General features: G+C 36.9%; 2 protein-coding genes across 2 annotated transcripts; one reads left to right on the top strand and one right to left on the bottom strand.

Annotated features, from left to right (window-relative positions):
* Nucleotides 1–2,133: 2,133 nt before the first annotated feature.
* LOC6032450 (tudor domain-containing protein 5) lies at nt 2,134–8,797 on the top strand. The gene is made up of 6 exons (XM_038256074.1): nt 2,134–2,420; nt 2,485–2,624; nt 2,685–3,528; nt 3,584–3,706; nt 8,043–8,092; nt 8,154–8,797. The coding sequence occupies exons 1-6, from the start codon at nt 2,217–2,219 to the stop codon at nt 8,641–8,643; spliced, it is 1,851 nt and encodes a 616-aa protein (XP_038112002.1). The 5' UTR covers nt 2,134–2,216; the 3' UTR covers nt 8,644–8,797.
* A 3,906-nt stretch (nt 8,798–12,703) lies between these two features.
* LOC6032449 (farnesol dehydrogenase) lies at nt 12,704–13,956 on the bottom strand. The gene is made up of 3 exons (XM_001842993.2): nt 13,343–13,956; nt 13,156–13,281; nt 12,704–13,101 (listed from the first exon to the last, which is right to left on the bottom strand). Exons 1-3 carry the CDS (start codon nt 13,916–13,918, stop codon nt 13,060–13,062), a joined length of 744 nt encoding a protein of 247 aa, XP_001843045.1. The 5' UTR covers nt 13,919–13,956; the 3' UTR covers nt 12,704–13,059.
* Between the last annotated feature and the right edge of the window lie 2,895 nt (nt 13,957–16,851).

Below are 16,851 nucleotides of genomic sequence, written 5' to 3'. Positions count from 1 at the left end.
GCAATATTAAAAAAAAACTTTTGCTGTTTTATTTTGAATTTTTTCAACCTTTTTTTTATTTTGAATTTTTTAAATTAAGATTTTTTGAACTTTAATCATTTTGATATATTTAGTTTTTAATTCTCGATTAAATTTTCAAAAGGCTCTATCTGCATAGGAAACCCATGACTCAAAGGTTGTTTTGAAAATTTACTCTAGAATTATTTGATTTTTCAAGCTCTGAACTTGTGATTTATTGTTTTTTCTGATATAATTATTTGCATTTTTAAATTTCTCAAATATCTGATTTAATGTTTTTTTATGTTTCTTGATGTTGAAATATTAGTTTTTTTTTTTATATTTTTAATTATGGATTTCTTAATTTCCAGATTGCTTAATTCATGTGTATTAAAATTTTCGAGTTTGTGACCATTTTTTTTATTTGTCAATTTAGCTGCGTCACCGTTGTTCTTTAATGTGACATCCAGTCATAATTTATTTATGTTATCCTGAATAATCGTTCAAACATTCTATTAAACATGTATTTTTGGTCCCGTCTATATTAAACCTTTGTTAGTCTTTTTTTCAAATCATGTTTTTTAAACGTACCTGCCACTCTCATTTGTAAAATGGTTTACCTAATGTAAATTTTTAAAGTTGTTTCTAATATATGATTTCTATCTAAGCATAATTAATTTCTAGTTACTTAATAAATAATACATCCTTGATTTATCAAATAAAATATTGTGCTGCATTCCCATTGCATTGTAATGTCCCAGTTCTAAAGGTAAACTTCTTTCAATTACTTTTTTTGTCAACCTTTTTTTAATATTTTGAAATAATAAAAAAAATAATACCCAATTTGAGTAAATCCACTCAACTGTGTACAATGTTGCAGAAAAAGTACTGGAACGCGTTACCCAGACAAAATTTTTGCCGCTTCTCTACTTGCAGAACTTCTGCAAAAGAGAGAGATGAAGAGATCGAGCTGAAAAGTACGGGAACGTGCTGCAAAAAAGTGACTTATGCTGGCTGCAGAATTCTGCAGAAGCTGCAGAAATTCTGCAATTCTGCAAGTACGGGAATAGACCTTTTGACTTTGTGTTTTCTCGTTGCTATAGTTACGACGCCTGGCTCTAGATGCGCGCGTTCAAAGAAAGTGTTGCCAATACTAATCAAACAAATTAATGGCAAAAAGTTTTTTTTATTTTCAAATCATTGTACAAGCAGTACCAATTATCAAATCTCTTCACAGTCTTCGGCAAAGTTGTGCTCTGAAACTCAAACTATAAGCTCATGAGGTTTTTAAAAAATCCAAAAATTGTTGAAGGACTCAAAAATGGCAATAACCAAAACGCATCGATTTTACGGGTTAAATCCTATTTAAACTTTAAAGCCGGAGCGCCAGGTCCTGTCGCAACCAATCGGGCTCATATTTGGGATTCTGACTCAGTACACCTAGGGGATCATCCCCTGAAATGCCCACAAAAAAGTGTGATTTTGTTACATCCTAGTATACGCACTTCGGAAGGAACCGATCAAGAAAAATTTCAAATAGGCAGCAGCGGCAGCGAAAGAAAGCCAGAGAGGGCGAAGAAAAGCCCCAAGAAATCATTCCCTCTCGTTTGTTCTGTTTCTTGACCCCTTTCCTTCCGATCTGCATACCAGCCTTTAAATAGGACGAAAGACCGTAAGAGCAATGTCGCACCGCCCCTTTCAAATGTTGCTCCAGACTTGTTATATAGTAATTTACGTGCGTATGTATTGCGTGTACGTACACGAAAATAAAGTGAGGTTAAATTTTGTCAGCCAGCAAAATCAAATGGTGTGCTAGTGTGCGTACGCAATACGTCATAAAGCTCTATCGAGAAATTAAAAGTGAGAGTGTGTACAACATGTAGTTAAACTTTCTGTGAAGTTTCTGTGAAGATTACCACGGCACTTTTAAAAGTTTAACTCCATGTTGCACGCACACTCTCTCACTTTTAATTTCTCGATTGCCTAAAAAATCAAGCCGGTTGAGATTTTCCAAAATTTAGTTTTTTTTGTCGTCCTAGTGTAGCTTTATTTGCTTACCTCTTGGAAAATCGCCTTGGAATTATAACTGGGATGCCTTTTGGCGTTACGCGATTTGTGAACGTTACCAATAACATAAAAACTACCAAACAAAAGCCGCTTCGGTCACTTTCGTCGGTGGTGCGTGTTTTGTTCAAAACAATCGAAGGACCTCGAGGACGATGGTGGACCAGCCGCAGCAGAGCACAATGGAGGAAATCAAGTGCATCGTCCGGTCGCTCGCCATTTCCGGCTCGTCGAAGGGGCTAACGGCACGCGATCTGGCCCGGGACTTTAAGAACATGGAGGGCTACGAGCTGCCCTTCCGTAGGCTCGGTTTCAGCTCGGTTGAGCAGTTCCTGGGTTCGCTCAAGGACACCGTCAGGGTAAGTGGGACAATGTTTAGCCTGCGTGTTAGAAAGAGTTGATCATTTTGATATCTTCATGAAGGTCAATGGTCTCGGTCCGACGGCAACGGTTGATCCGGTTGTGACCCAAAGTAACAAGCACATCCGGGAGCTCGTCAACGCCAGCAAGACCAACAACAACTGGAACCGTAATAAAAAGCCGAATATGACCTCCAATTACCGGTAAGTTTGATAGGAGATTGTTTGAAAGGGGTTCTGTAACATGCTTCTTTTAATTTTTAGACCGAAAACTTACAACAGCAGCAACAATTATAACGGTCGAAGCAACGGTAATCACTCCGGCGGCAACAGGTTTCACGAGAAAAGCAACGGCAATAATCGTCAGACGGAACCGAGGAAGGTTTTCAACAGCGAGTTTGACTATTACGACGGAGATGCGATTGACGAGAATGACTCGGAAAGTTCGGACGACCAGCCAAAGTTCACGATGAACGGTACCAGCAAGTTGCAACAGGTTCAGGAACCGGCTCCGACAAGCAGAGATGCCATCCCGGACAGTGATGCGTTGGACTTTGTCAACTCTCTGGAGGTTCCATCCGACGCAATGAACGTTGGCGATAAGATAGAAATGGCCAAAGTTCCGCCCAGCATTGTCTCGAAGGGGTCGATCCGGGTGTTTGTGACCGAGGTGCACAACCCGAACCGTCTGTGGTACCACATTGGGGACAACGTCGGCAAGATCGACGACATGATGAATGAAATTGAAGCGTATTACGGTCAATTGCCTCGCGAGGAGTGGCGCCTGAAGCCGGGAAATGCTCGAACTGGGTTCTACTGTATGGCCAAGTTTCACGGCCAGTGGCACCGGGCCCGGATCGTGAGCGAGTACGAGCACAGCAAGTTGAAGGTGTTTTACATCGACTATGGAACGGTGGCCCTGGTTGAGCTGCGAGATCTGAAGTACATGGCCAAGATATTCGCCGACGTTCCGGCGCAGGCCATGCGGGCATCGCTGGCCTACGTGAAGCCGGTTAATCACCGCTGGACTCGTGACGCCTCGTGGTCGCTGCTTTCGCTGGTCTACGAAAAACTTCTCTACGCGTACGTTGTGGACGTTGATCGAGTGGTAAGTTTCGCTTTGTTCCAAATCATTGCAACGTCACAATCCTTGCTTTCAACAGGATAACGTGCTGCACGTGGTGCTGATCGACACGAGTGGGCCGCAGGATTACATCGTGAACCAGCAGCTGTTTGTCAAAGGACACGCCGTCTGGGAGGACGATCTGCCGTACAAGGAGAAAAGTGTAAGTTGAGCCAAACTGACAAACAGACGTAAATCTGCAAGCCATCTACGCAATTGAAAAAAGTCTTAGACTTATTTTTGCAAGGGTCGAAAATTTCGTCTCAACATTTGTTTTTGCTATCCGGAACAAAATTTAACCTCAAAAACAAAAAAAAAAATATAGTTCATTCACAGACAAACAGATGTAAATCTCTTTTAAGCTTCATCAAAAAGCTACTTAACGGTCAATTCGAATGATTGGAAACTATCCACGCCATTTTGTTATTAAAAACGCTCATTTATTCTCTTTTGACAGTTGAATGATGCACCCGTTCACAACTAGGTTGGCATTTTTAATAACAATATTCAATGATTTACGTCTGTTTGTTTGTGGTTCAATTGACGGCCCATTTTAGTGGAAACAGATCTCAAACTATAACACTAAGAAAATGGCTAGTTCTCCCCTAGTGTGATGAACTTTAAACTTTGATAATTTGGATTTACACGGATACGGTAGAATAAAGCGAAGATTTGCGTCTGCCTGATTGTCTTTTAGTGTTTTATGTGGAATTGTGATGATAAACAATGCTGATGCAGTATGTATTTTATAAAACAAAGTGTTGTTCAATGATGGTTATTTATATTTGTATGAATTTGAAAGAATTCCTGTCGTAGCTATTGATTTTCACAAAGAAAAGTTCTGGTGTTTTTTTTTGAAAAGGACCAATTAACCAAATTTTCAGTTTTTTTGCTTTTTGGATGTTTTAAAATACCCCTGACTCAAGGCGGTTTCAAAAACACCCAAAAAGCAAAAACTGGAAATTTGGTTTGTTGGATATTAAAAAAAAAAAAAAAAATCAAGAGTTGTTGTGTCAGATGTTTCAACTTTTTCTTTCGTTTGTAAGGTATTTCATATACATACCTATCCAATGATAGGTTGTGATTACGGCTACCAACTCTTGCTGAGCAAAAATCCGTACACTTTGCCATGGTATAACAAAAACTGCCAATGAATTATTTAGATAAATTTAATTTAATAAATTTGAGAATCACAAAATGCTATCAGAGTGCTTATGACATGCACGTTTAAAAGTATTCATAAAATAAACCGTGATTTGAATCAAATCATTATGTTCTTCGATTTTTTTTGTTAAACGTTTAAAAGTTTACGAAATGTCAAGTTTGCTTCTACGAATAATATCGTTCTTAGTGTTTTCACGAACACTTTTCTAGAGTTTTTTTATTGAAAAGGTCCTATAACATGTGAAACACAACAGTTTATAGGACCTTTAAAAAAACTCTAGATTTTTTAATTCAAATGTTAAAATTTTTTCACAAGTTGTAGAAAGCCTTTGGAAATGGATAAATATATTTAGTAAGGAATTTCTGAAAGAACAATTCTAGAGTTTTTTTAAAGGTCCTATCAACATATGAAAGACAATAGTTAAAAACTCTTATTGATGAATTATTGATAATCAAGTTTGAATTGAGGAAACCCTGGAAAACTCTCCCTTTTCAATCAAACTCTCAAAAAAAAATTATAAATTTCTAGTTAACAAAAGCTCGACCGAATCAAAAGCACTTCAATGATTAAAATGTTTTTTTTTTAAAATTCCGTACAAATCCGTATTATCGTAGTTGTTCGGTAACTGGGCGCTCGATAACTGGGCCGTAGCCCAATTAAAAAGCAGACAAACGTCAAAAAACCAAAACAAACCAAAATGACCGAGGGGTTAATGGATGCAGAAAATCATATTCAATTAATATTTTTTTTTTTCAAACTTCTGTTTAATTTCAAGTTACAATTAAAGAAATATGAAATGTAATTTGTTCAGCCCAGTTAACGAGCAACATTCGGTGACTGGGCTACGTTCTCACCCCAGTTACCGAACAACTACTGTATCCGTAAAATTCCCTACAAAAATTCCAGCCTGTTAAAAATCCGCGAAAATCCGTACAGTTGGTAGCCTTAGTCGTGATTAATTCGGGCATAGTTTTAATACAGATAAGTGAGTTCCGGCTTTGAAAAAGTACTTAACACTTGTAGCACCAACGGGGTCAAAACTTACGCGAAGCACCAAGGGGTCAAAAAAGTTGGAAATGCAACTTCATCCGGCTGTATCTCGGCGAAAACTCAACCGATTTGGATTATTCTTGTTACATTCGATCCGGAAGGATGTCAAGAATCACCTACAACAAGGTAGATCCAAAACAGATGCGTCTACTCTAAGTTACAATAAAAAAGGCATTTCCAACTTTTTTCTAAGGGTTGTATGAGCCGGTGTTATTACATTTCCAACTTGTTTGACCCCGTTGGGGCTACAAGTGTTAAATACCTCAGGGTTGCCAGATCTCGCTCAATTTTGTAGACTCGTTGGAAAGTTCTTTCGATTACCTATTCAACGATGTATTGATGGTATTCGAGACGATTTCCGACCACTTATGCAACATCCTTTTTATTCATAACTTTTGAACTACTTATCGAAACCTAACATAAATCAATAGGTACGTATGGGGCTCAAAACCGAATCCAACTGTAAAATTTGAGCTAAATCGGAGAAAACTGAGTAACAATTTTGGTCACACACACACACACACACATACCTACACACATACCTACACACATACATTTGTTCAGTTTTTAATTCGAGTCGATTTTCTTTCTTTTTTTGTAAAATGTTCATTATTATTGCCTCAGTGAAGAAGGCAACATCAAAAATGGTTTTAAACCAAAAATGAAATTTTTGCAATTCCGTCGTGAAACTACTTACTTTTCCTGTCATTCTTGAACGACGAAATAGCATACCTTTCTGTACCAAAAATAACAGAATCGAATAGCAACAGTTTTCAAAATAAATGCTGAAAAGTTCTACTTTTTAGCACTGAAATTGGTGCTGAAATGTTGAACTTTTCAGCACTTGTTTCGAAAACACTTTTCAACATTTTTTATTTAAACGATTTATTGACAAAATACATGAAAATTTGACTAAAAATTTCACACAATGGGTGTTTTTCGGAATTGCAAAAAATGTTGTATGGAACTCGTTGCAAAACTTGATTTTTCAGCACTCTTCGTTGGATAAATGTACGACTCGTGCTGACTCGGGCATTTGGTAGCCTAAACTTAGGTCGATGCAAATATTTTTGAAAGGGAGACAAAAAATATAAAAAAAAAATATTTGCAGCATTTTTTTTTGTCAAAATTTTTTATTTAGTTGAATTGGATTTTCTGCGCTTCCTAATCATAAGTTCTTTGCATTAGCATTAGCATTTGCCCAGTCAGGACGTTCTAGCAGGATTCTAGCAGAGTTCTTACAGATTTGGATATTCTTACAGCATTCTAGCAGAAATGTTCTACCGTTCTAGCAGGATTCTAACAGAACCAGCTCTGCTAGAATATTTCGTGACTGGGTGGAGGACGCCCCACCACCGGAAGGCTCCACAATGCTCATCCCACTGTTTGGTGTGGTTGTATTATCCTAATCATAAGTTCTTTGCCTAAAAAATGTCTTTAGTGGTTCTCTATTTTTCCTGAACTTTTCTTAATACTTGGGGTCTAATTTTACCAGGCCTAGGGAATAATATGAACATTTTTTTACGACAGTTGACTAAGTTCGTCTTCTATTTTCACTATATCCGTCTCTCGCTCACACACGTCCGAAAGAATAAGTTCAATGCAGTCACTCACACAGTCATTTGACTCTCACCACCTCTATCATTTATGCAGAGCTCGTTCGTATGAATTCTACCGAAATTTCAATCACCTGGCTCATGACTGCATTCAAATGATCGTTGACACTATACTTATCCACACAAGCAAAAAAGAGAGAGGTAAATTGAGAAAGAGAAAAAGCTTGCGCGTCCTATCGCCCGACACTCAAACTGTTGAGTGTTGAGCTCGGCATTCTCTCGTGTCAACTTCGTGTGTATCGACGGTCGCATTTAAATGACAATTATGACCGGCACTGTCAGTGATCATGGATTCGAACCGGCTACCTCTGGATTGTGAGTCCAGTGCGCGCTACGAATAATTCAAAAAAGTTGTTTTTGCTGCTTATTTTTTTTACTGTAAGCCAATAAACCGTCACTAAGTTGTATTTTTCGAAAAAGTCATTACTGTCTCGCTCTGATCTTGGAGTTGGCTTTTATTTTTTAGTTGTTGGCTTTTCTCGTTCGTATTTTTGACTGATGGCAGCTGATATTTCGTTAGTTCTATGTTTCGGTACTATTTTTCGACTGGATTGCTGAAACATGTCCCAAAAAGATCAAATCTCAAATAAATATAAGTCTTTCGTGTTCTTCTTTAAGTGTGCAAAAGCTATAAACTTGCTAACCATTTGAAATTGTATTCTTTTCAGACAGAAAATTTTCGAAACCGGAAGAAACTTTTTTGCGAGTTATATCCGAGGTAGGTCCAATCATATTGTCTACCTTTTTAGGTGAATTTAATAACCTTTTATCTTCTCCAGGTTCGATGACTTAGAAAGCGGAAACTATCCGTCGCTTCAGGAACTCGGCGATTATCGCAATCAGGGCTTTAACTTTGGCCAGTACTTTTCGCAATCCTTGGCCGAGCGCTGCCAGTACATGCAGAACGCAAAGAGCCGTAAGTTTAAGGTCAAATCTCACTCACTGGTGGACGAAAGCACGATCCAGCAGCCGTCGCAAGAAGTCGAGCAAGTTCAGTCCGAGGACGAGGAATTGTTTGACGATGAAGTCTACGAGGTAAACGGGTACGAACTGCTGAGTTACGACGGTGGATCGACAATGGAGGGCGGAACGGTGGAGAAGAGTCCTCCACGGAATGATGTTGTCGCTGTCGAGAGTGAGTCGGCTGTGCCGAAAGTTAAGAAGCAAAAGAAGGTTCGGTTCAGTGATTTTGAGTCTGTTTCCACGTTCAGTGAACTGAGTTACATCGATGTGCCGCTGCTGAACGGTGGAGCTGGCAGTGCTGATTGAAGTTTTGACGTTACTTTGACTGGACGATTTTTTTTTAAATTTATTCGATTTCATCAGCTATTATTATTTCAATAGATCAAAAAGACCTATGAACCATTTGTGTGCTTAGAAATTTAAGCAAAGATCAGCAATTCTCATTTTTCCGTTCGATCAAGTGTACTAATATCATGATATGTACTCTTAATATTTAAGAAAGATTGGTTGTTTTTGAATGTTGACAATATACTTTGAATGTTTATCAATATGTTCAATAATTCATTATTCGAAAAATAGCTGTCAAACTCCCTTCAAAGCTCAGTTTCGCAAAGGAACATGTTTGTGCAAGCCATGAGAGAAAGAAAATATTAACAAATGGAAAGCACTTTTGGAGCTAATGAAATCCAAGCTACCGTCGAGGAAAGGATTCATCGAACTAGAAAGAAAATCAAGGAAAAAATAGCATCAAAGTATGCAGTTTGAAAGGACTGAAGAATTTAACGATAGGTGGAGCAATATTGAGAAAGTGCTTGTGATCAATCGTAATTTTTTGTGACAGTTGGCTGAGCTCGTCTTTCGTTCATGGTTTATGTACAATCACTTTATGGGCTATCTACAACCACTTACCTTAGAACATCTAAGTATAATAAAATAGATAAGTTACTTAGAAAAATAAGTAACTTACGGCGTCATCTACAATCAACTTAAAAAACATTGCTGGGCTGGAAACGTCAACTTACCACAGATTTTGAAATTTTCCAAACCATACGTCATGTTTTTTATTTGATTACATTAGGGACCTACATAGGGAAATGAAATGTTCTGGGAGAAATTTCAAACACCCAAAGTCATTTAAAGTTAAGGTTGAAAAACTTGTAGTTTTTCTTTTGTGTTGGCACTGTTCTTGTAACCGAACATAATAAAAACTACCAGATTATTATCAACAACAGTTTTACAATACTTGTAATTGTTATAAGTATCGTTTTTTGCCAAAAATATTTTAAATTGATTCCAACCTTGTTCTTGCATGATCTTGTTGCTCGATTGAAATCCCGATTTGACAGTTCGATTGGAACCCTGAGAGTGACATTTCGCCTCTCCATATAGGCTCTCTAGATTACATATTCTCTCATTGTAGAAGATCAGATCACCATCCCCATGACTGCATTCAACTAATCGTTGTCACCACATTTACCCGCAAAAAGAAAAAGAGAGAAAGAGAAAGCAGGTGCCGTCGTGTCGCCCAGCTGTTTAAGTGTTGAGCTCGGCATTCTTTCGTATCAACTTCGTGTGTGTCAACTCGACGCCAACATTTCAAAAAGCATCATGAACAAACCGTGCGTTTTGAGGAAAACGTTTGATAACAAACGATGGAAAACGTTGCTTTTGTTGAGACTTGATCATCCGTATTCAACAAAACATTATTTCCTTCATTAAATATATGTAAGAAAAACAATCATAACTTGTTTTGAAATCACCAACGTCTTTTTCACCCTGCTGATTTTTAGAACTGGTGGAAATGAAACTAGAACTGCGGGTGGTCTGTTTCAGTTTTATTTGAAAAATGAAACAGCTAGAACAAAGTAGAGCCGCGTTGCAGGTAGTTCTATGATTCGTTTTTCTTCACCTAACGTACATGGCGCCTTTTCTAAGTGGAGGGGAAGTTTTTTTATGATTCGCTTTTCGTCGGCAAATGTACATGGCGTCTTTTTCACGATGCTTTTATTTTGTCGCAAGGTTCATGTAGTCTTTTATTTGACAGGTTGGAGTTTTTTTTTGAAAAAGTCCAATAAACTAAATTTTTAGTTTTTGGGTGTTTTTAATACCCCTGACTCAAGGCCGTTTAAAAAAACACCCAAAAAGCAAAAAAACTGGAAATTTGGTGTATTGAACCTTAAAAAAACTCCAGATATAAACAAGCACTGCTGTTGCCAGTGATTTTGTTTTTGTAACTTAATTAAAATCATTATTTAACAGACTTTACTGAAGTAACTTTTGCTCATTTTTGGTGGAGAGGTAGCTTAATAGAAGTAGGGTAGGGTAGTCATCAATGAGACACTTTTGGTTTTCAACATTTAACGATTTTTCTAATTTTTTCATCAGCATGTTTTGATGAGCTTTTTATTACATTATTTTTCTTTTAGTGTGTTCTAACATTGAATAAAATATGAGATTGATCCGACATATACAGCCAAAGTTACTCAACTGTCTCATTGTAGACGCACTTGGCAGGAACAATGAGTCAGCTGGGGAACAATGAGACACTCTACGAAAATCAATTTTTTTCTAGTAAAACATCATGTTTTTGTATTGTTCCATTGCAGGTGACTTGCCTTGAACATTTTAGAGCAATTTTGCCAACATGAAACTTTACTTAACAAAAGTTGTACTAAAAAGTATTTAAATTTTGTAAAATCCATATATTTATACCAAATAACTTTGTATGTTTGGTTAAATGAAGTTAAAACCCTATAAATATGCCAAAAATCACTTCCAATTCATGTTTTGAAAGATTTACATGGATTTTGAAATGTTTAATGAAGAAAAATCAAAGTGTCTCATTGTTACCCATGGGCTAAAATGAGTGGGGAACAATGAGACAGCCCTGGATTCTGGGTATATTCTAAATTTTGGTCAAACCTAATGAAAGAACATTGTAACCCAACTCAATCCCTATGGAACGTCGAAAAAAATTTGAAGAAATATTAGTTTTGGTGTAAATGGCAGCCTACGAGCGAAAAAGTAGTTTTTGTCCATAATTTACTTTTACACTCCAGAATCAAACATTTATGAATAACTTTTCAAGGGAGCGTCCATAACCAAAGTCACTATTATAGCAGACGTGTATCCAGTAGATACACCTTTCCCCCAAATATGAGCCTGATTGGTTGAAACTACGACTTGTGAGAGCCATTTTATCATTGTTCCCCGTGTCTCATTGATGACTACTCTACCCTACTTTCAGAATACGCAATACCTAACCCAGAAAGTGTCATAATGTACATGATGCCTTTTGAAATGTTGCCGTCGAACTGACGGTTGCATCTACATGCTGATCAAGACCGGCGCTGTCAGTGGACGTTCAACGACTCCCGAGATCTGTCAAATATGAGACAATCTCTGTCAGTGACCGATCCCTTTCCAGGCCTTGGTCAACTTTATAATCATTTAACATCGGCAGTGTTGATTTTTTACGTTATTGAATGTTGAAAACGTTACTTAATCCACCTTTAGGTGGTTGGTGCCTTCCTCTCATTTATAGAGTGATTCCAACCCCCCTAAAGTGTCCACATGGTTTATGGATCTCCCCTAACGTGATCGCAGCACCTAAGAGGTCCTAATAAAAATAAGTGATGAGTAAAAAAACAGGCTACCTAAAGACTTTTTTTCAAGATTATACAGACACCGCCTTTGAGGAAAATGGCATCCCTCTACACGGCTTTTTCGTGGCGATCAGACCCGACCATTTGAGGTTATGTAAATTCAGACCATTTTTTAAACTGCTTGTAATTTTAGATAGGTAAGTCAGATCTTGAAAATTCTTAATCCACAAGAAAGGTCATTTCATAACCTTGCTTAAAATGAATAATATGGCATGCAAAAACCACCATTTTTTGCAAATTGTGAAATTTATATGCAGCAGTTTTTTAAGCATAACTTTTGATGTGCTTTACTATATCTTATAAATTTCAATAGGGATTTATGCGACCCCAAGACGAATCGAATGAGGCCAAAACGGTCCAAATCGGTTCAGTTAGAGACGAGATATTCGGATGGCTGCTTGCTTTTTGTTTTGTTTTGAGCCAGGCGTCACCAAAACGTAACCACTCAAAATCGACAACATTTTTCTCGATTTTGTTGCAAATGTTACCGTACGACTGGTCGACAACATTCTGAAACGAATTTCAGAACGAATCGAGAACAATGTTGTCGATTTCCTGGACAGGATTTCTATCCGTGCAGTGACATTGATTCGGTACATATGTCTACATACAGCCAAACACACAGATATCTGCTCAGCTGATGATTCTGAGTCGATATGTATAAATGACGGTAGGTTTAAGAGGTCTAATTAAAAAGTTCATTTTTCGAGTGATTTTATAGCATTTCCTCAGTAAGTTGAGGAAGGCAAAAAATTTATTATAACACATTATGCAAGAGATTTTTTCTTTGAATGTTTGCTGTTTTGTTATAACTATTGAATGGTTGAGTCAAAATCAATAATCAAAAATGGCAAATAAAAAAGAAAAAGTAAAATTTCTCTTTGTACCGAAAATCAGGACCCTTCATGCCAAGTTTATAATTTGAATTTCATGTCATTAGCTTAATTTTATGTTGTTGAAATAAACCTGCTGTCTCTATTCAGACTTTACTCCCGATCCACTCCAGTTTACGGTAGTCGAGATCCGCAGTGAACGAAACCCAAAATAGAGAAAGCATTCAGAACCGTTCTCCAACAGGCTTTATCATCAGTTCATGTACCTGGAAAGAAGTTTAATAGCGTGAAAAGTGAAAATTAATCAATGATAAGATTACCTGAACATGTGGTGGGGTGGAGAGCACGTACAGCACACTTTTGGCCACATCCTCCGATTTCAGAACGGGTATGTTAAATTTGGCGAAATCCAAAATTTCTGTATCAACAGCACCTGGGCTGATGCTCTATAAAATGGGGAATATTATAATTATTTTCACACTTGTAAAAAATGCTGATCAAACCCACCGTAATCTTAACTTTGGAATCATCCCTTAGGAGCTCTTGTCTCGTAACTTCAGTAATGGCCGTTACAGCGTACTTCGTTGGTCCGTAGATGTTCACCGACTGCATTAAATCTCCCACGAACGGAATGTGATGCCCGGCAATGCTGTTTATATTGATAATGTGTCCCGAAACACCCCGCCTTTTCATCGATTGGTACGCCTCACGAGTGCACCAGACCAGACCTAAAATGTTCGTATCAACCACTTCCCGAATCGGCACACTGTTGTTCGCATCGATGAGACGAGTTTCCCTCAAGACCCCAGCGTTGTTGACCATCACATCGATCCCACCCAAGCTGCTGTTGACCCACTCGAACGCCCCCAAAACGTCCGCCTCCTTGCTGACGTCACACTTTACGGCGTGCAGATTTTTGCGCACGTTTTGCGTCAAGTGCTGCTTCAACGCCTCGGTTTTCTCAACCCTCCGCGCCAATCCGACCACAACCAGGCCGGATTTGGCCAGCTCAACCACGATGGCCGCGCCAATTCCCGAACTTGAACCGGTCACCACTGCAATCTTACCACGCCACTGCTCCATGATGATGAAGGGTGTGGGAGATTGAGTTGTTAGGTGGGCTTTTTATAGAACGTTGCAGTTTTTCAGGCAAGTCATTGAAGCATGTGAAGATTATAGGTTTGGATCTACGCAATATTGATTTTGTCATGATATTTTTGCGTTTTCATTGTGACTGTGATCGAACGATTAAATTTACAAATTTGTAATCATTTTCAGAAGCAAATATGATTTCTTTTCAGAATTGTTATGTCAAATAATGATTATAAAATTTAAAAAATAAAAGGTGACTTCGAGCGAGATTCGAACCTTGTCAGACGAAATGCTGAAAATCTAGGTTTGATTCAGGCCAAATCAATTTTCTTGTCAATGTTTGCACACTTACATTTTTTTTTACCGAATTCGGTAGTTGAAATATCGGTAAAGTTTTTGATCGGTAAACCATTTGTCAAAATGACCAAAATTCGACCGAATTCCGGTTGACAATAATGAACTGCATTACCGAGCTCGGTAATTTTCAGTTGAAAATTCGGTAACAAAATCTAAGTGTGTTTAATTTCTGTACACCTCAGAACTCCCGAAAATGCATAAGTAAAGGGAAAGTAGTGTATCGTCACGTGAATCCGCGTTGTAAATGCGGCCCCAATACTCTGCGTGGGTCATGGGAAAAAAAAAACTTTTTCTACCAGTAAGTGCATGGCAAGTCTTGGTAATCAAGGCAACTTAAAATCATCTGTAAACAACGCACTTATAAGGTAAATTTCAACAATGAATGCTCCTGTAGAAAAGTTAACAGCCTGGGAAGCACGCCGACTAGGGGGGTGACTTTCCTACAGTATTCCAGCTCGGAAGGCACGACGACATTCAAAGTAAAGCCTGAAGAGGGGAGAGAGGCTCAATTACACACCTACCATTTTCCAGGTCATCATAATTTATATAATCTTCCGCCAAAAACGATCAAAGAAAAGTAACGCTGAAGGATGCATACCAACAGGAGGATGAGAAATTTTTAGATTTGTTGCTTGCAATGTCCAATATCGTTGTATGAGATGATTTTAAATGTGATTTAAACCACGTTTAAACAAATTCTTCAGAGTTATTCAATATTTCTGAAAAAAATATAACATTAAAGAGATTTAAAAATATCTTTTTGAAAGGATATTTCTAGAAAAAAGTTTTTAACTCAAGTTTCCTTGAACTTGCGTTCCTAACTCTCAAGTTTCAGTTCAGCAATGAGTTGACTAATTCTAAAACTGTCAACAAGATTACAACAACTTCAATTGCTTTAACCCAAGCAAACTAAACAAAGTCCAGTTTGTCTTGATCAAAACATCTCAAGTTAGTTCATACTTTTCGTTGGTAACATGCGATTCTTAGATGAACAAATACAGTGTTCTAAGTCTAACTTAAACGTTCGATGAAAATATAAGAAATAATTTCTGCCATCCTCCTGTACAGTAGTGCGTAAGTTTTAAGTGCCTAGTTAACATAAATAAAACAAAATAGGTTTTTTTTTTCTTTTTAGGTGGTTTCATATTTTCTTCAATTTCTTTTTTTGCTAATCTTCTTTGGTTTAAAGATCTTGTTGTCTGTTATATATGTGTAACATTTAAAAGGATTTTAGCAAAAAATATAATTGATAGGGATGTTTTTTTTCGAACAAAAATGTTGATAATATTTAAGCGAATCTTTGGATGTTGTATATAAAAAAGATGTTACTTTCTACGAATACAATCAATAAGACAAACTATTTATTTCTTCTTGTATTCGCACCATAACTTCCCGGCGGCCGTCCGTAGGATGTTGGCTGTGGTTGCGACCGCGGGAAGCAGTTTTCCAAGAATAAAACATATACACACAGTTAGACAGGTGGAGTGCTCTAAAATGTATACTATTTTGTCCTTAAAAAACTCCCAAGAAGACAATAAATAATTCGTGTTATTGGGCTGTAGTTCTAAGTTATTATTAATTATTCTGACGAGTTTTTTTTTTGGTATTGTACAACTAAGCAAAGTTTCTCTTCACATTTATGGGATAATTCTTTTTTTTTTGAGTGAAGAAAAAAACAGTGATTATTTTGGGCAATAAATAAAATCAAAATCTTAGATGAATTCTCTGTTTCAAAGGAATCACTACGACACACGCAATTAAAGGTTAACTAATGGGACAAACTACCTCGCAACTAAGTTGTTTATAGTTAAAATTGGATGTTCTTTGGTCAAACCAGTTCTCTCTAGTAAGTTGTTTAATTTCAGAAGTTGGAATTTCTGTTGTTTACCTTTCATTGTATTCATTTGTCAGGAAATAATCACTGCTTTTTTGATCTTCTAGTACAGCTTCATAACAAATACAGTAGTTATAGTAAAAGTACGAAATAAAAGTTATCTGTTTTGAAGATAGTTTCCTGCACTGAGTAACATTAATGAAATTATATAACCTAGCTATTTTTTAGAACATTTTTTTGTCTTTTCTTTTCATTCACTTAGCAGCTATTTATTAGTATTTAGAGTTAAAAACTAACAAACCTTCTTTTGTTTTATTTTTGTTATTTGCTTGATGTTATTTTCTTGATCTTGATGGTATTATTACAAACGAACATTATGACATAACCTCAATTTCGCACGATGTTGGTGTGCTTTTGCTGTTGATGTTGTTACAGATTTTCAAACTTTCAAAGAAGGAGGCGAGAAATATTTCTTAAACATTAAAGCTAACATTTAAAACACCGTAATCGTTAACATATATGAACAATAATAATTAGAATAAGAAATAGCAGTTTCACTAAAAAATCATTAACATTAGAAATATGGTTTCCCTTATCCTTAATAGTTAGTATGCTCTGAGAATAATCAAATTGAACATTATAATTAGAGTTGAAAAAGTTGATATTGATTCTCACTTGGTTTTTTTTATATGTACAAATTGAAGCAAATAACGAAAAAAAAAAAAATCAACAA

This window comes from Culex quinquefasciatus, chromosome 2 (genome assembly GCF_015732765.1).
Source record: "Culex quinquefasciatus strain JHB chromosome 2, VPISU_Cqui_1.0_pri_paternal, whole genome shotgun sequence".
NCBI classification, from domain to species: domain Eukaryota; kingdom Metazoa; phylum Arthropoda; class Insecta; order Diptera; family Culicidae; genus Culex; species Culex quinquefasciatus.
This window is presented reverse-complemented; position numbering and strand designations above follow the sequence as displayed.